Source organism: Tenrec ecaudatus, chromosome 8, assembly GCF_050624435.1.
Source record: "Tenrec ecaudatus isolate mTenEca1 chromosome 8, mTenEca1.hap1, whole genome shotgun sequence".
NCBI lineage: Eukaryota > Metazoa > Chordata > Mammalia > Afrosoricida > Tenrecidae > Tenrec > Tenrec ecaudatus.
This window is the reverse complement of record NC_134537.1, coordinates 123,390,304-123,410,033: the sequence shown is the minus strand read 5'-3', so window position 1 is coordinate 123,410,033 and position 19,730 is coordinate 123,390,304. Positions and strand designations below refer to the sequence as shown.

The 19,730-nt window shown below is 45.1% G+C and overlaps 2 protein-coding genes across 6 annotated transcripts in view; one reads left to right on the top strand and one right to left on the bottom strand.

Moving 5' to 3' along the window:
* The window catches only part of CFAP97 (cilia and flagella associated protein 97), a 30,597-nt gene extending 29,101 nt beyond the window's left edge, over positions 1-1,496 (bottom strand). Inside the window, exon 1 of one of the 2 annotated variants that reach the window (XM_075556822.1) lies at positions 1,396-1,496. The gene's annotated coding sequence lies outside the window, so the exon portion shown is untranslated. Of the gene's footprint in view, positions 1-1,308 lie in introns of both variants that reach the window. The other variant, XM_075556823.1, reaches the window with a different exon arrangement.
* Positions 1,497-17,790: 16,294 nt separating this feature from the next.
* SNX25 (sorting nexin 25) overlaps positions 17,791-19,730 on the top strand; it is a 151,442-nt gene continuing 149,502 nt past the window's right edge. For all 4 annotated transcript variants that reach the window (XM_075556813.1, XM_075556812.1, XM_075556811.1 and 1 more), the window contains exon 1: positions 17,791-18,497. In XM_075556813.1, the coding sequence (XP_075412928.1) occupies positions 18,075-18,497 (423 nt within the window). In that variant the 5' untranslated portion in view covers positions 17,791-18,074. The remainder of the gene's footprint in view (positions 18,498-19,730) is intronic.

Genomic DNA, 19,730 nt, shown 5'->3' with positions numbered 1-19,730 from the left:
ACTGTGAAGGTAGAGAAACCACTTAAATTTCCCTGAGCTAGTTTACGTAATGGTTCACCCCTAACTGCCCTCTCAACTTGCCCCCTAAACACACACACACACACACACACCTAACTGCCCTCTCAACTTGCCCCCTACACACACACACACACACACACACGCCCCACCCCCCAGGAACAGCTAGGGTCATCTCTCCATTTCCAAGACAGCCATGCATCCTCTAAGAGTTGTAAGCATCTGCCGCTGTAAACAGACAAGTTTTCAGAGGCGATCACGGCCACGGTGCCTGAACGACTTTTCAGGGGTCACTGGTGGTTCCCGATATCCAACAGAAAAGGTTATTGGAAAGGAGCCCTGGGCTAAGCACCCCGCTGACAAGCCAAGGGCCAGAGGTCTGAAAGCACCAGCAGCTGCTCCCAGGGAGAAATGGGGTGGAGATCTGCTCCCTTCAAATTCCAGCCCTAGGAAACCCTTCCCGACAGGGCTGAGGAGTCAAAACCCACCCATGGGCACAGATACACCAGGATGCTTGTAAGGATTTAACCATTCCGTTAGGTGACTTAATTTTCACAGAAATTTACCCAACAGTTTCATCCCCCAAGGAACCCGTTTGATATGAAAATGCATTTACACCCAAGTGTGTAGCATTCAATTTAGGCGATGACTTAAGGGATGGACTTAATCTAGTGGTAAAGATTCTTTTCACCGGCATGTTGGTAGTTCACCAGACCACAATAACCTTTCTCGTATTCAGTGGAAGCAAGTTCTTCCCTTTTCCCTAGAGCAGCCTGGGAGTCGGGGAAATAAGCTACGGGCGTATTTTTGTATTGAGACCAAGGGACCGAGAGAAGAATCCCCAGCTTCCAACTGGGTCCGAGAAAATCTCCGCCAAAGCAGACGCTTGTTTTCCAGGCGCCCGAGGCTCGGCTCCCGACCCGCTAACCTCGGGAATCGGCAGAAGCTAACTGCCGGTCGGGCCGTCGGGGCCCCCGGCCCGGGGGGGATCCGTGGAAGTGGACGGCGGTGGTGGGAGCTCGCCTCGGGGTCGCGACTACATCTCCGGAGCGGCCCGGAGCTGACGCCGACGCCCACCCCCGAGCACGTCTGGAGGGCAGGCCGGCCGTTCGCACCGAGGGCGGGTGCGGAGTGGGCCGCCTCGCGGACCGGCCCGCCGCGGGCTCCGAAGCCTTTGTGGTGGCTACGCCCCCGCCCGAGGGGCCGGGCCGGCCCGAGAGCCGCAGGAGGCGCGAGCCGCGGCCGCAGGCGGGCGGGCCGGCCCCATCTCCCGCGCAGGCTGCGGGTACCTACCCCGAAGGCAGGCCGCTCCCCCGGCTCTGGTGAGGCGACGCGGGGCGTGCGCTCCGCGGAAGGGGGGAGGGGGAGGGCGCCACTCACCTGCGAGCCGCCGTCGCTACAGCCCCCGCGCGGGCGGGCGCGGGCGAGCGCGGTGCGTTGAGCTGCGCGTGCGCGTGCGCGTCGGCGCGCTTCCGCAGCCTCTCCACGTAACTGCCAGCGGCGCGCGCGCCCGAGCGCCGTCAACGCCCACTTCCGGAGGCGGAGAGAGCCGAAAGGGAAGGAGGTTGCGCGCCGCCAGCCTCGAGCGCCGCGGGGAGGAGGTGGTAGCCCGACCCCTGGCCAAAGGTTACCTAGAGCTTGCCGTCTGAGGGCGAGGTGGACCCGCAGGCGGCCCGGAGAGGGCGGGCCACCCCGCTAGGGTCCCTCAACTTGGGGTCGGGGCCACTGGGCCGAGGGAAGTGAACAAACAAATCGTCCAAGCCCAGGGCACCAGCGATGTGCTAAGGATGCGTCCCTTTGCTCTTAGCAGTGATGCTGGTGCAGCTAGTTGTGGTTAATTACAAAAAGACGTCCTAACTTGTACTTCCTTACCAAAACACTAATGAGGCGGCTGTGCCCTTGTGTTGATAATAGCGAAGCAGTTCAGACAACCACTTGTTCTATCAACAAGATAGAAACTGAAAATAATTTATCAAGGGGTCACGAGGGTGGGGGTGGGGAGGGGGGAAAGGAGCTGATACCAAGGACTCAATAGAAAGTACATGTCAAAGTAATGGCAACAATACAAATATGCTTGTTACAGTTGATACATAGATTGTTATAAGAGCCCCCAGTAAAATGATCTTTAAATAAATTTTGGTAGCATGAACAAGAAACATTTTCTCTGCCTGCAATATAAATCTATATATAATTTAAGGGGAAGGGGTTGGATTCTCAGAATATAGGTTTATCATAAGCTGCTGCCATAAAAATCCTGTGGGTCCAGGGATAGGGTGGGGTGAGGAATCCTGGGGCTCAGTTTTAATCTGAAACATGCTGAGAATTGAAATTAAATAGAAACTAAAAAACGTCTGACGCAGAGCCCATTCTCACTCATAGTGATCCTATAGTGCTGAGTAGAACTGAGGCTTTCTCTCCCCAGCCCACTGGTGGTTTCTGACTTTGTGGTTGGTTAGTAGCCCAACCACTTAACCCATAAGCTACCACTAGAGCAACTATAAATGGCAATGTAATCATAAGATCCTTATAAGTGGGGAAAGACCCCCAATAGAAATGTAACCCATTAAGTCTTAAACAGGACAAAAGAATTTAAAAAAGAGACCTCCAGCATGAGGCCATAATGAAATGCCAAGATTCATATCCACTTGGCCAGATTATAAAATATAGAAAACAATGGAAATTCACAAAATCATGATCCGGCAACTTCATCAGAATTCAAGCAAGACTAAAGGGGGGAAAGGCTCAAGAGTGGGACAGTACACTATTTACAGAACAGAAAAGCTTACAAAATTGGTTCAGGACCCTCACCCACCCTGGTCATGGTACGACTTAAGATTAGGCAGTTCTAGTACCCCGATTTCCATGAAGACCTCCCCCAGCAAGTCCTGGGGGAAGATTGCCCCTCCCGGGCTGGCTAGAGTAGTGGTAGTGGTAGCAATCCACTTTCAAACAGGCACTGTCCTGAAAGAGAATCTTTGCACATTGCCTGTCAGTGGTGAGAATTCAACGCATCTAGAGATTCAAATGGAGTTAGGGCTCCCATTGCAGCTTTCCAGCAAACCTGTCACTGCCATCCTGTCAGTTCGACTCATGGTGGCCCAGAGTTCTACTATCTCAGCAAGGAAAAGGCCTCAAGTGAAGGAATGCTGGCAGCCCCTAAGCTGAGAAAGGCTAGAAAGCGAATTATCTCGTGAAACTTTCAGGAGAATTGCAGCCCTTGGACATTTTGATTGTATGCTTTTCGACTGCCAGAACTATAAGATAATGTATGTTGCTTTCAGCCACTAGGACTGAGGTGATTTGTTACATCAGCAATGGCAGACTAATATAGTAGGGACTCAACTAGTTTTATGTGAAAATGCAAAGAAAGGAACTATAAATTCAGCCATATTTGTAGAAGTTCCCACGAGGAATTGCCTCTATTTTCCTTCACAACGTGTTTTGTACTAGTTGGTACTAACAACCAAAAAAAGTGTAAACTAAATTCTCTGTTCTTTTCATAGACTAAATGGAAGGATACATTTTACTTAATGTGACTTGATAAGATAATGCTGGGTTTATTTGCTGGGGACAGTGTCTACCCTTAGTCAAAAGTTTATTATATCTGAAATAGTAATTTTAGTTAGTTTTCTGGGCCATGACTTTGTAAGTGTTACCTTATCCTCGATTTCCTACAGGGCCTGGTGTAGTGTGCTCTGTAAAGAACATTTTTAATACATCATTTATTACAGTCTTTCAATCTAGCATAGTCAATACAATCACCTGTATTGGATAAATGAGCCAGTGAGTGTGCGAACTATTTGACAACTCCATCAGAACAGAGATTCTGTTTCCTTTGTGTCTCTTCATAGTTCTTGTGGTCAGAAAAAGTCATCAGCTGCACAAGAGCTTAAGTTCTGAAGCCCTTGGGAGGCTGCAGTCCATAGTGGGAAAACTCCATTTTGAGTTTTAATCTCCATTCAGACTCCATGGGAGAAAGATGTGGCTTTCTACTCCAGTAGAGTTACAGTCTTGGAAACGCACAGGAGCACTATACTACCCTGTCCTGTAGGGTGACTATGAGTCGGCATCAACTTGATGGCTGTGAATTTTTTGAGAATTTGATGTAACCTGATAACTTCCCTAATAACTCCCTGTAATCATGAGCATTGTCTGTGAGTTCTGCATAGCCACTACAATGGAACACATCAGAGAAATAGGTGGGTTCTATGGGAAGGATGGCTGGTGTCAGAATGAAGTAAAGAAGTTGGAGTGTGAAGGCATAGCTGACCTCTGGCTCATAAGAATCGTCCTTGGGCAGATGTGAAGTTAGATTCTCCTCCCTTGTGTAGCCAGAGGAAGTTAGACATGGTCTCCACAGCATTTACACACACACACACACACACGCACATACTTGCCACACATCATAAGGACCATTATATTAACAAACATAAAGATGTTTCTCAGCATATCTTTTACCTATGTCTATACACTTCTACAGATGACACTTCCATTTTTTCTAGTCCTTCTAGAAGAAATCTGTACTCTTCTATTTACACCATATCAAAACTGTAGTTTTGTCATACTTGAAGTTGTCAAATCATATTCCTATGAAGTGTTCTTTGAGTTTGGGGAAAAAGAAGTCTGAAGGGACAAGATCAGGGTTGTAGGGTAGCAGGGGTAAGCTTTCCAGAGGAAATTCTCCTAGGACAGGCCTTGTTACCCTCCAAGAATGACCAGATACCCTGTCAGGATGGGAACAATCCTTGCCCTTTTTTTAACCTATGCAGCTTTCAATCAGCTTAAAATATCTTCTGAGTAAGTCCCTGAATCATCTTGTGCCCTTTATGAAAATCTGTTAACTGTTGCCATGACCCTCGGTGTTGACTTCTCTTCTTTGAATCTAACTGACCCAGCAGATCTGCTCAGAAGTCATTGTTTTGATTGAAATTGTGAAAGCGAGTACTTGGCTCCAATGCTACCTCTTCTGAATCCTTCCCCAACTCTTATAGTAGCTGTCTTCTTTCACCCATAAAACTTCGTAAAGCCTTTATCACATTGCTTTGTATTTTCTCCTGAACCCACTGCCCCATTAGAATGTGAGCTCTTCAAGGAAACAGATTATATTTTATGCTTTCCCCCCTTTTTCTAATAAACCACCTTGCTAAAGTATATGAGGGGGCTTCATAAAGTTCATGTAAAAGTGGAATGAAAAGATAATGGAGTCTTTTCATGAACTTTTGAAGCTCCCTTTTATTGGGAGTGAATAAAAGAATGAGCAGAAGTCACAAACTACCTCCCAGAAACTGGCAATCTATTTGTGGGACAAATAATTCGGTTTGGCCTTTTCACTCTTTTTTATGAAAATACTATTTGAGAAAAGAGGAGGGGTGGGAAAGAGCTGATCCCAAGGGCTCAATGAAAAGTAAATGTCTAAAACAGAACAATAGAATATATGTACGAATATGTCGGATACAATTGATGTATGGATTGTAACAAGAGTCGTACAATAAAATGATTTAAAAAAAGAAAAAGAAAATACTATTTGAAATTCCCAAGCAATCAAGGTCCTGTTTGTGTTTCTAAAACTGTCTGACAGTTAAGCTGGGAGTTCCTTGGCAACAGACTTAGGAACAAGCCACTCCCTTCACCCTCCGAGGACTAATGATGGTTACCCATTTGCACCATGTTCATGGTGGCGGAGGTGCTATTTAATCATAGCGGTCCTTTGCACACAACATCATCCTCACCATTGCTCCTGTGCCTGAGCCCGCTGCTGCACCACTGTGTCAGTCTCTCTTGCTGAGGGCCTTCCTCTCTTCTACTGCCCCTCCAGTTTACCAAGCATGATGTCCTTCTCTAGGAACTCGTCTCTCCTGACAGCATGTTCAAATTATTCCTTGCCTCTAAGGAGCACTCTGACCTTACTTCTTCTGAGACAGATGTTTGTCCTTGTAATAGTCCATGGCACTTTTAATATTCTTCTCCAGCACCGCAATTCAAATACATGGCTTTTTCTTCAGTCGGAATTCTTCACTCAGTATCCAACTTTCACATGCACATAGGGCAATAAAAACCATGGCTTGCATCAGGTGCACCTTAGTCCTTAAAGTAACACCTTTGATTTTCAATACCCTAAAGGGGTCTTGTGCAGCTGATTCACCCAGTAGAATTACCCAATAGAATTTTCAAGGCAGCAAATCGTTGTGAAGGCAGATTAGCACACGTTTCCCTGGAACGGCGGAGTTCAAAGTGCTAGATTTGAGTTAGTAGTCAAGCACTGAACCACCGCGGCACCAGGACTCTGATATGGAAACATCAGACAAACACACAGAAACAAATGAACTGCTATCAAATCAGTTTTCACTCATAGAAACCCTATAGGACAGACTAGAGCTTCCCGTGTGTGTGTCTGAGGTTGTAAATCTTTATGAGAGCAGAAAGCCTCATCTTTCTCTCATGGAGCAGCTGGTGGTTTTGAACTTCCTACTTCGTGGTTAGCAGTCCAACTTGCAATACAAAATGCAACCAGGGTTAAATCTACATTGTGCACCACGTAGCATTTCATGTAGACTTTGGAGTATAAAATGGCTACAGAAGGGACTCTGAGCATTTTTTGCCTATGGCGCTTGGTAAAAACATTTGTAGTAGAGTTTTTTGGGTTTGGTTTTTTCCTTCTTCAAACCGCCCAAATAAGTTCCTTAGCTAGCTCAGATAAGCACTCAACTACTAGTCAAAAGGCTGGTGGTGGTTTACCCCCAGCCAGAGACATCAGAGAAGATTGGTCTGACAATGTGTTTCTGAAAGGTCACAGTGCTGATAACCCAGGGGAGCACAGTTCTACTCTGAAATATGGGGCACAATGAGTTAGCATTAGCTCGACAAGAATGAACGACACAACAAATGAGGAAAGCACAGTGGAGTTCGCATGGGAAGGTCAGCAGCCGGAGCCCATCCGCTGCTCCACAGGAGAAAAAGGAGGCTTTCTCTGCCGTAAAGCTCCACAGCCTTGGAAGCCCACGGGCAGTTCTCCTCTGTCCTATAGAGTCACTGGGAGTCAGAATGGACTTGAGGGCAGTGAGTTTGTAATTTGGGAGGCTGAAGGTTGGTTCCATTTAAGTCCTTCCTATGTAATACCAGATGGAGGTCCACACAAGTTATCGAAACTGAGACAGCTTCTAGAGACTGGCTCTGTGAACGTATTCCCTTTAAATGCCTTGCCTGTGGTACAAATGTGGGGGTTCTTGAAAGAGTCATTGACTTCACCTAGGCAGGCTTCCCTCCGCCCCCAAATCATTTCATGAAGAGCTAATCCCAGACAGCGTACCATGCCACAGTCCATCATATCACGCAGTGTAGTCCAATCGATACCACATTCAGCTTCAAAACATTTTCTTCCTGTTTGAACTCCTTGATATCAGCTCCCCCTTACCCTCCCCACATCCCCTGCTGTACCCACCCGGACCACCTTACTCTAGAGATTGTCTCTATAGCTGTCACCTATGCTGGGGATCATAACCATAACATTGAGAAACCACATAACAGTTTAGAAGGCTGTCAACAATGACAAAATACGACAAACCCCAACATGAAAAAAACACAGAAAATAGTAAAAACCAGATCAAGCCCAGAGTAAATCAGAAGAGAGATCAAGTGATAAGGTTTGGACCACATGAGTCAGATTTACCATTTTTATCTACTATAGTCATCTCTCCAGTACTCTGTAACTAGATTATTCCCATCCCTCAATTATGGTTAGATGGAAAGCACTGGAGTGTATTCCCTGTGTGTACCTCGGGCTTCCACTCTCATCCACAGCCTTCTGCAAACCAGCATCTCACAATTTAAGCTCTGGTACTATCCCTTCCTTCAGATTTGGTTATATAATTTACAATCCTTAGATCACAGGTGTTTGTGTGCTTCTTCCATGTACGCTTAGTTGATGTCTCACTTGGAAGTAAGTCTTTGAGACCCCAAAAGCTAGTCTTTCTAATAGCCAGGCACCATCTAATTTCTTCGCCAAACTTTCCTATAGCATTCACAGCTTCTGTGCTTCCTTCATGAGGGAAATTATTGAGCAGGGTCTTGTTATAAGAACTAATTGTTCTTAGACTGGAGCTAGGATTAAGTGCAAGCCCCCAATCCATTCCTGAATCTAAGTTTTCTATCTACATCTGGTTCATCTTAAATATATCTTTATTAATTTATGGTAGAGCATCATCTCGCTGGAGTGTCCATGATTGGCTCATGGTGCTAATTTTGAAGCACTATTGAGAGAGAGATTGAACAAGTGAAAGCTAACTACATATCCTCTACATGCATTATTCACTTGTACAGCATAAATGCGTATCCGAAATAGCTCCCTTATACTGGAAGCTATTTTAGGCAGGCTTTTCTAGTCCTATTGAAGACTAGCTCAAAATGGATCCATAAAATTATTCTGGTATGCCGTCTGTTCCATGCTGTAAGTAATAAAAAAAAACGACTTCCTGTACTAGTGCTCTGGATTCAAACATAACCATCGTGAGGATGGTGCAGGACTGGTGGCATTTTGTTCTGCTGTAAATACGATTATCATGAGTCAGAAGTGCCCTGAGGGCATCTAAAACAAAAACAACAACAGCAGTGTTCTGGGAGCATCTGGTGATTTTAGGCTTTGATTGGTAAGATGCGATATTCATGCAACAATCATTATTCATGATTGGTGCTCTTTTCTTTTTTTAAAATCATTTTATTGAGAGCTCTTACAATGCTTATTACACGCCATACAGCAATTGTATCAGGCATATTTGTACATATATTGCCATCAATCTTTTCAAGACAGTTATAGTGTACTGAGCCTTTGGTATCAGCTCCTTTTGTCCCCCCATCTACCCCTCCCCATCCTCGTGACTCCTGGATAGGTTATAAATTATTATTATTTTCATGGTCGATATTATTCTCACACCGACCACGGTCTCCCTTCCTCCATGGTTTCTGTTGTTCTTCCCCCTGCATGGGTGTGTCTGGTTGTGTGTCGATCAGATCCCCCTTCGTCCCCTCCTCCCCCACAACTTCACCCTTCCCAGCTGATATCGCTATTCCCATTCCTGTTCCTGGGTTGCATGTGTCATGAGCTCTTACCTCTTCTCTGTGGCTGTGTAGATGCTCTGGTCTAGTCCGAAGTGAGAGCCATTACTGGGTCACAGTGGTGGGGGTGAGGAAGCCTCAACAAACCAGAGGAATACTGTGTGTTTCATCAGTGCACCCTGGTTGACTCATCCCTTCCCTGTGACCCCAGGGGACCATTGTCTACAGATGGGTTTTGGGTCTCTGCTCTGACGCCCCCCCCCCCCCTTCGTTCTCAACCATATGATTTTGTTTGTTTGTTTGTTGATGCCTGTTACCCAGTCCTGATGACACCTCATGCTCACACAGGCTGGTATGCTTCTTTCATGAGGGCTTGCTGTTTCTCTGCCGGATGGCTGCTTGTTTCACTTCAAGCCTTTGAGACCACAGATGCTATAACTTTTGATAGCTGGGCACCATCAGCTTTCTTCACCACATTTGCTTATGCACCCATTTTGTCTTCAGCGATGGTGTTAGGAGGGTGAGCATCTCAGATTACCAATTGGTTAGAACAATGTGTTCTTGTATTGTGGGAGGGCATGAGCAGAGGCCCAAAGTCCATCCACTTCCTCAGTGTATTGCCATATAAATATATGTACATAGGCCAATACCTCTATTTTTATGGATTATTGTAATTACATACGGACACCTGTATGTTTATACCTTGCTGCTATTTTCTAATGGCCTCTTGGCTATCTAGGAATCTCTTGACAGTCTTTGAGTGCATCACACTATTTAAAAGCCAGATGGATTCCATTATTATTACAGTATTGGCATTGTAAAAATTAACTCATTGTGAGACAATTAATAATTGTATAGTAATTAGTATAATGTACAGAGTAGTTTACTTTGTTTTTCAACATTTTACCACTTTTCCTATTGTAGTAGAAAAAAGAATCCTATAATTTATGGATAGTAATTATAGTCTTGGGTCCTACCATCACCTAGCTGTGTTATTTGAGACAAGTCATTTACATTCTTTAAGCTTTAATTTCCCCATTTGCAAAACAGAATTGTAATACCCCTCCTCATTGATTTGTTGCGAAAAGGGGGAGGGAGAGGATAAAGGGAACTGATATTAAAGAGTTTAAGAAGAAAAAGATGTTTTGAAACTGATTGTAGTAACAATTGTACAATTATGTTTAATCTATTTGAATTATGTAATGTTATGACATCTGTAAGAGCTCCCAATAAATTGATCAATTAAAAAAAAATTATCAAAAAGTTCTCAAATGTGACATTTTTAGTAGTTTCTCTTGTCTCTCAAATTATCCTCAATATATTATCATAAAAATGGGCAATTTATTCATTCATAAGTGTTTATTAAGGGCCTACCCTGTACCAAGCCCTGTTTTGAGCTCTGGTTAACTCTAAAATATTAATTTTTATTTCCTAAAAGCTTTCCCTCCATCCAATAGCAAGTAAATGACAAAGCAGAGACAATGTCATATTTTAGGTAGTTTATAAGAGCTTTATACATTAAAATATATAGTGTAAATCTTAAAATATTTAAATCCTCTCTTACTCTGTCCAAGAACATTCCATCAATAATTGTACCCTGCCTATTTTGTATTTTACTCTGGTCTTGACAGATATAAACAGCATATGAACCAAAGCCAAACTCACTGCCATGGAGCTGGTGTCAACTCATCGTCGCCCTATAGAACTGCCCCCTGTGAGTTTCTGAGAGTGTAATTCTTTATGGGAGTAGAAAACCCCATCTTTCTCCCCTGAGTGGTAGGTGGATTCAAACTGCTGGCTTTGGGTTAGCATCCAGGGTCATGAAAATAATAATAATTTATAATCTATCAACCCAAATGCTAACAGGGTTCCTTAACAGCATATAGATAAATTAAAAGAGTTTATCAGCTATATGCATTATGGAGAAATTTGGTAAGTTATCACAATCTATTTTAATTCTTTATAATTTGGTGTCTGATAATACTGGATGGAAAAGTCTAGGTCAGCTTTAGAAATTTCTTCTTTATTTATGGCCCATAATTTGAAATTATTAGAGTAAAATAAAGTTAAATAGTATATAAGGGGACTTTAAAAGTTCATGGAAAATTCCATTATCTTTAATTCTATTTTTATTAACTTTTTTATACCCCCTTATATATATTACAACACTCCCAATTGGCAAACATAAATAAATAGTTGTGTCCAACTTCCCCAGCCCGTATCCTTACCCAGGCTCTTTGTTCTATCTCATAGGTATATGGAAACAGATATGAAGAAAGATCAATTCTAGGAACAAGTGTGGACTTTAGTATATTTGCTGTGAGAAGTCAGTAGATGCTACTGATTTTTATGACTCACCCCAAACTGATTACACCCATTCTTCACTTATTGACACGGTAAAGATGCAGTTGTTATGTGACACTTGGCATTATATGAAAGTGGAGGATGATCTGATGTGTCAGATCACAAAATAGAGTAGGACTACATTATCATATAACTCTCAAACTACATCATTACAAAACTGCTCAACCACTGAGAATCATAACCCAGCCAAGTAGACACATAACCATCACAGCTACCATTACTCATTGATGTAAAAAATAATTGGACAGTAGCTTTTTAGCTATTGCTATAAAAGCAACATGTCAAAAAAAATTTTTAAAGCAAAATGTCAGATAATGAGACAGTTGCTAAGTGAGGAGTAGGTACAATGCATTCTGTTAAAGTAAATTGTATAATTGCTTTAAGTGAACGGCCAATGAATCATGCCTACTATTTTTACACCGTTGTATAGTCAGTTCCCATATATGTCCTTCAGGTTAGGCCAGTGAGAGCCATGCATAATACAAGATGATCCTGCCCACAAAGGTCTCAAAGTGAGAACCAGAAATCCTTATTCAGCAGTGACCTGAGACAGGAAAAAAAACAAAACCACCAAATCCCCTGACTTCATGCTAACATCAAATGGACTGGTACAAACGAACTCTATTGACATATTTTTCCCTGTATATATTCTTGTACATAAGCAGTGGGTATATAAACATCCACCTTCTCTATTCTGTGCCAACCTCTATCCGGTGGTCTGTGCGGAGAATCTTGGTGTTGATATCTGGGTGTACATTCCTTAACAAAGCCTTGCCCTATCAACCTAACTTTTTCTGCCTCTTTTGTCACCTCTTTTTCATAATCCCTCTGGTGCTCCCAGAACCACGCCTGCTACTGATCTAATCAGTCATGTGGTTTGCTTTGACCAGTGGGACATTAGCACACCTGATACCAGTCAATGCTTAAAAAGAACTTGCACATTACTTCTCTAAGATCGCCGTGTGAAGAAGCCCACACCACCCTCTTGAAGATTAAGAATGCAAGGAAAAGAAATACACCGTCTGAGCTGAGACCCCCACAGACCAAGCAGCCCAGCCTATCAACCAGATAGCTGGCTGAAGCTTCAAGAGTAAGCCCAGGCAAAAATAGGGAAACAGCTTGGCTGAGCCTACTTACATTGCTGACCCACAAAGTCATGTGCAAGTAAAATGATCAGTATTTGGGATTGGTTTGTTAAATAATAATATACAGCTGACACAGTTCCTTGAATTTCAGGTCAAAACTTACATTGAAAATTATCCTTTCTATTTGTGATCGACCCTGGTTGATTCTTTATCTTGATACTAATTTATTCCTCTCCAAACTGTTTTATTGGGGGTTAACACATATTATATTATTCCATAGTTCAGTATTGTACAACTGCTACCACAATCAGTTTCAAAACATACTCTTTCTTCTTGAACTCCTTGAACCCTCTTCCCTTTATCCCCTCCCCTCACCAATACAATTTAATGTACATTTATTTGTAATTCTTTTTTTTTGGTCTTTTATGAATAATAAACACATTCCTATCTGAAAGTTTTCTAACATAAATTTTGCTTCTCACTAATATAGGCCCTCTAGTATAATTTATATATTTATACATACATATTCTAAAACTTTGTTCAGCGATTCATTTTTCTCTCAGAAATAAGACCCTATGTTTCAAGTTTTTGTAGTCTATTATTTTGCTTTTAAGCATGATTTTTTTGGCTTGTCTTTTTCAAAGTTTGGCCATACTTATACCTATCTCTAATGTTCATAAATCACATTCTCCTGCAAAGTTTAAAAGAAACAGAGGGGTAACTTATTGTGAAGCAGTAAAAGAAAGAGCTGCATCTGGATCTTTTAACTCATGTTACTGTCTCTCTTCACATTTTTCCCAAAGTGGTCAAGAGAGAATGCTGTGGTTTTTCCTGTTTGACTTGTGGCTATCTCCAAAGTGGGTCAGGAAGATAAAGGAAAAATATACTACCCAAAAAACAACCAACACTCACTGCTGTCGAGTTGGTGCTGACTCATGGTGCCCCTCTAGGATAGGATAGAACTGCTGTGGGTTTCCCAAACCCTAATGGTTTATGGGAGTAGAAAGCCTTGTTGTTCTCCCAAGGAGCGGTTGTTGGTTTTGAACTGCCAGTCTTGCAGTTAGCAGCCTAACACAGAAGCACTATGCTAGCAAAGTTCAAATGGACTACAGTTAAAAGGAAGACAGCCCACATTCTGACAGACTAGACGTTGTCTCTAACAAGTTACACTGCCTAGCATTTTAAACCTGCCAGTTTTTATCCTACACTTACCGTATCGTAATTTTATCCTTATCCCAGTGAGCTAAGGCAAAGTTTATTCCTCCTTTACTTAAGAGAATAATTCAGACAGCACGGTGGGACATTCAGTTAAAGCATGTCAGAATGCGCTGGTAAAACAGTACCAGTTGTTTTCCAGTTCAGATTCCAGCTCACAATGGCCCTGGGTTTGTCGGAAGAGAATTGCTTTCCATAGGGTCATCCAACAGCTGACGCTTTAGAAGTAGATTGCCACGTTCATTCTTTGTAGGCACCTCTGGATGAACTTGAACCTCCTAGCAGCCAAGGGAGAATGTTAAATGTTGGTACTATCCAGGGATCCTTGATAAAGGAATGTAATGAGGCATCACAACTTAATTTGCTCTTTACCCTTACGTCTGGCAGGCCTCAACACAGACTACCGGGATAAACGTGAAGGTTTTCATTTAAAAGCTGCCTTCGAGGCTCATCCTTCAGCACCTCCCAGGTCCAGTCTTTGCCTGTGCCCTTACTTTACCTCTCAGTCTCCCTCAGATCTCGCGAAGGGTAGAGGCCCAATTGCCGTTTGTTAAGTAAACACACGATCCTTTGAGGTAGTTTTCTATCCGCAGGTCTTCATTTTTCCTGATATTTAGTATGTTGGGGAACAATCTATGAATGTGATGGAAAGATCATGGTCTTAAGAGTTACAGATCTGGGCTCTGAATAGATCTCTTTATTAGTTCAAGTTAAAATCATTTCGTATTTGTGAGGTGTGGGCTATGGTGCTAGTTGTTCTCACGAAGTAACAAAATGGAACAATGTTTGTAGGCATGAATTTAAACCTTGTAGTTCCCCTGCCGCCCTCTGTAGGACAGGAGGACTGAGTCACCAGGCTTTCAGGAAGCACCACATGGCATAGCAAAAGCTTTGAAGCCAGGCCACATGAGGTCAGAGCCAAATCCTAGTTCTGATGTTTATTTGTTTTGTAATGTTGAGCATACGATTTTACTTTGTGTACCTTGCTTTCCTCATGCATAGAATGAAGATAATGGTGTCTACCAGAGTTGTTGTGGATATTAAATGAAGAAATGCGTACCTATTGCTAAGAACTGTCTTTGTACAGGGTAAGAGCTCCATTAATTACTCCCCCACCCCACCCAATTATGGGGGGTTTATTAGGGAAGTTAATAGATTACCACAAGCCAGAATCAGTAAACAGGATACAGTCACTGGTCCAGAGCAACATCTCTCTCCTCAGCCAGCAACCAAGTCTTTCACTGGCCCTCAGCCTCTCAGCTAAGTGGTCCCTTGGCCTCTGCCTTTGTCGACCATTTGGCCTGCCACACAGTCCCCTAGTCTTCCTACTGCTCCTCGTGGGCTCCTTGCCTTGGTCTCTGGTCTCCGTCTGCTCTTTTTCTCTGTCCCATTGTCTTCGGGTCACAGAATGTGGTGCCTCTCATTTCAGCATCTGTCACTTCAGAGGGAAATCGCCAACACGCTCTTCTTCCCATGGTTTACATCTCTTATTTCCTGCCAAGATGGCTCATACTTCCACGCCAAGGGAGTGGCAGATTTCCCCCATGTTTGTGACCCTCTGCTCCAGGTCAGGAGGTTTTAGTTCCAAAAGAAAGAATACTCCCACCGAGATATACAACATGGATCCTTTGAACTGGAAGTGTTTGTTTGTTTGTTTGAGATGGACTTGTTTGCCACTAAAGACTTCAAATCCATTTCAGTTTTACTTTTCCTCCATTAAAAGGATGTTTAAAGCCACTCAAACCGCTATTTAGGTTTGAAGGATAAGGAATCTAGAGGAAATTAACTACGATTTTGCGAGCTATGGATTTAAACGGTCAAATGTACATAAGCTTTTAGCACATGACATGCAAATGTTCAATCCTAAGAAGACTGGTGTGATCATCACCACAATCAATTTCAGAATATTTTCTTCCTGTACTTATTGTTGTGAGCTCCCCATGTCCCCCCTACCTCCATTGCCATGCCCCCAGGTACCGGTAATTATTAATCTAGCTACTGTCTCTTTAGATCTGTCCTGAACTTCAAATACAGAAAAGTATACCCAACAGAAACAGGAAGTGAACAACAAGATAAAAAACAATAATGACCAAGCAAAACAGAGAAAGACCTCAACCTAAAAGAAAGCAGAAAACACTGAGCACTGAAACAACTTTAAACGAGGCAGTCAGAAGGGAGCTAAAACCATAGTACATGTTAACCTGACTGTATCTGCCATAATTGGCTTAACAGTGCTGTCTGATAACAAGGGCGATTCACATTCCTGAACGATGATGGTCAGAGGAGACTTAGGGGAGCCTTAATACATGTGGGGACCCCGCATATGGATTCTGGGATTCCACTGTCATCTGCAGCCTTCGGTAAAACAGATGTTCATAATTGGAGCTATGATAGCATTTGCTCCTTCAGATTTGCATTTTACTATTTACAGTCATTGGAGCACACCGGCTGGTGTGCTTCTTCCATGTGGACTTAGTTGATACCTTACTTGGATGGCTGCTTATTTGGAGATAAGCCTTTACGACCTCAGACTTATTCTATATTCTTTATGATAGCCAGGTACCATCTAGTTTCTTCACCACACTTTGTGATAGCACCCATATCCTCAGTGATTTCAAGAGAGGGAGTACCAAGTAGGGTCCTATCACAAGAACTAATTTTTCTTAAAGTTAGAACTAAAAACATTTTTAAGTGAAGACATGGTTGAAAACAGTAGGTGGGCTGTGTATGCCAATGAATAGCAATATTTTTCCTTTTTAATAGATAATACTTTGATAATACTCTTACTTTGTCTTAAAAGGTTATTTGGCATGAATGTTGTATGTCTTCTTTTGTTGAAATGACCTGTTATTAAAATTATTCACAGATGAAATTATTCTTTATAAACATAATATAGTCTTAGTATTTGAAAATATATTTTCATCTATTTTTAAAATATGTTCCCATAGAAGTAAGGTAGAACTCAATTTAGTGAAAATCAAAAGCACTTCTAAAACTCCGAAATTCCTCATTATGGCTTCATGGAGTGAATTCTAACCTCTTTAAAATGTTTCTGAAATCCTTAAGTATAGTCGTTATTTCTCACTGCTTCTTTCATTTTTCTGGCTCTCTTTTCTCCTCAATATTAATTTATGTTATCATTTTACTTTAAAAATAATCATTAATCTCGTGGCGATTCTTTTATTCCCTGTGCCTATTATTAGCAGTAATTGTTAATATATATGTAGCATGCTGGCATCTATCATCTCAGTAAACATTATCCTATATTAATGGCTGTGGCCACGATAGAAGAGGAAAATGTGTACTCCAAAAATTATTTGGACTGTATTCTTTGCGTGGGTACAAGTGTTAGTACTGAATGGCTGGCAACAAAAATACAGCGAAGCGGAGCCAAAGTGATTTTGGCAGCTGTGCACAGCCCCCGGTACCAGACGTACTTCTTGGTGCCTTTCCCATAATTAGGAATTGCAGGGCATTAACACCTCGGCATTTATTTAAGACATGTAGGTGGGGAGGAAGGCGCCCTGGCGGTGTAGTGGGGGAATAGCTGGGCTGCAAGGCCAGCCGTTCGAAACCATGCGCACCGAGGGAGAAAGGTGAGTTACTAGAGCCTTTGAAACCCACAGCAGGGGTAGTTCTACCCGGTTCTATATAGGATCTCTATGGTGCTGAAGAAAGAGATCTATTTCTTTTGAGGTGGGGAGGGAAGGGGGAAGGGCATGTTGCCTATTTAAATAGCAGGGGCAATAAAGCAGAAATCTTGGGGGTTGAAAACAACGCCACGGCCCTTGCCAGTGATGAGCAGAGCGAGAGACCTAAGGGCCCCCTGAGCGCGAGCACTACCCAAGCTGGACACCTGCGGCAAAAGCAAAACCCCGTCCGCACACGGTGCCCAGCGGGCCGCGGTGCCCAGCGCAGGAAGGGGCAGGGTCCAGCCTCCCGGGGGCGGGCGGGGCCGGCCCCTCCCAGCTGTCACTCACGCGGGCCCCGGCCGCTCTCCGCCCCCTCCGGGTGCGCACTCCGCCCCGCCCCGCCCCGCCCCGCCCCGCCCCCGCCCCGCCGGCTTAGCCACCACACGGTCCGGCTACCTGGCCGAGCCAGCAGGCTAGCGGCGGGCCCGGCGGCGGTTTGGCGGCGCGGAGGGCGGCCCGGCGACGTCTGTTGGAGCCGTTCCCTCCGAGGGCCCCGGGTGAGGGATGAGCGCGGACTCCGTTGGCCTCCGGAGCGGCGGCGGCGGCGGCGGGAGCGGAGAGGGCAGGAGGCGCCGCGCAGAGGCCACCGTCCAGGGCAGCGCCGGGGGACCGCAGGGCGGGAGATGTGCCTGTCCTTAGCGGCACCGGAAGCAGCATGCACCCCGATGCCACCGACAGCAGCGGCGCCGGCCTCAGCTCCGCGCCGGCCGCAGGCGCCAGCGGCCGCCCTGCCCCGGACGCCCCGGGTGAGCGGCGGCAGGAGCCCCGCGAGGACGCGGAGGTGGCGGCGGCGGCGCCGCCCGGGGGCCCGGGCTGCTGGAGCTGCCTGCTGCCCGCAGCCACGGCCGCCCTCGCCGCCCTGTCCCTTTCCAGCCTGGGCACCGACTGCTGGCAGGCGGCCGCAGCTTGGGGGCCGGGCACCGTCCTGCTCAGGCTCCTCGTGTACCTGGGCTGCGCGGCGGCCGCCTTCGTGCTGGGGACCGTGCTCGCCCTCTTCTGCCGGAGCCGCCGAGCCCCGCCGCCCGACTTCACCTCGGCTCGGAGCCGGCCGGCCGCGGTCGCCGCTCGCTCTCCGGAGGTGAGTACCGGTCTTCGGGTCACCCGCGCGCCCGCGGCCTCGGCCTCCCGCCCCGCTTCCGGTGCGAGCGGCGGCTGCCGAGCCCCCTCTGGCCGCGGCCAGTCCGCCCTCGGGCCCGCGGCTCTGCTCGAGGCCAGAACCCCGCGGCCAACGACCGGCCTGGGTCGGCCGACGCGTGGCTGGGAGCGTTTCCTGATGCCCCAGAGGGCACGGCTCCGGCCTCGTGGGCTTACAGGGACGCACGCCGTTAAAGAAAGCTAAGGAACCCCTTGCCGTCGAGGGGATCCCCGCGCACAGCGACCCCATAGGACAGAGGAGACCTGCCCCGTGAGGTTCCCCAGACTGAATCTGGCCCCAAAGCATCCTGGCACCGCTTTCCACGGGTGACGGTGGGGTTCGAATCACGGACCTTTCATTTAGCAACGTGTCGCTGTAAAGACGGTGTAACTATCTGCCCAACCACCACCCTGAGTTACAGCCCTGGGGTATTGCAAGCCCTCAAGGTTGCTCTGCACTCGATGCTTCTATTTGGTTCTTCTCGCTATTCTCCGAGAGGGGGAACTTTTACTTCCATTCGCAGGTGAGGAAATGTGGGGTCCAGCCAACTTGACCAAGGCAAGCCCACCCTGCACCTCACCCTCAAGCCCCGCTTTAGCTTTCTTCCTTCATGTTAATAGTAGCTAATTTAATTCTGATTGGTTTCTATGGCTTAGAAAAAGCATGCAAGACATCACTAGTTTGCAACCAAAGTAAAGCTATCCTCCCGGAGATACGGTACATTAAGGTTATGGGTAGAGCAGAATCTAAATTGCTTACTTTTATATCATGCCAAATCACTTCTTTTTCTATCTCAGGGACCTTCTTTTAATCCTGTAAAAGTTTGATACTCCTTGCTTGACTGAGCAATGCTATCATTAAACCGAAATTGCTAAAGCAGTGTAGGGTAAGGGAAATAACAGTAGCAGAATTTCATCAGAATATTTGTGAGTGTGACTATAGACATGGGCTTTGAATGGGCCTCTGTTATGGCCTGCTAACTCCTTTTTCAAAGCAACACACTCTCCTCCCAAATGATCCTTTCTTGAGTCTATTAGTTGAGAGACTAGCTCTGAAATAATGGCTGAAGGGCTGCAGGGAAGACTTCCTCACTCATCAAATTGATAAGAAAATCATTATGTAAATAAATAGGGAATATTTATACCTAAGTTAGCCAGCGTTGGTGAGCAAGCAGGT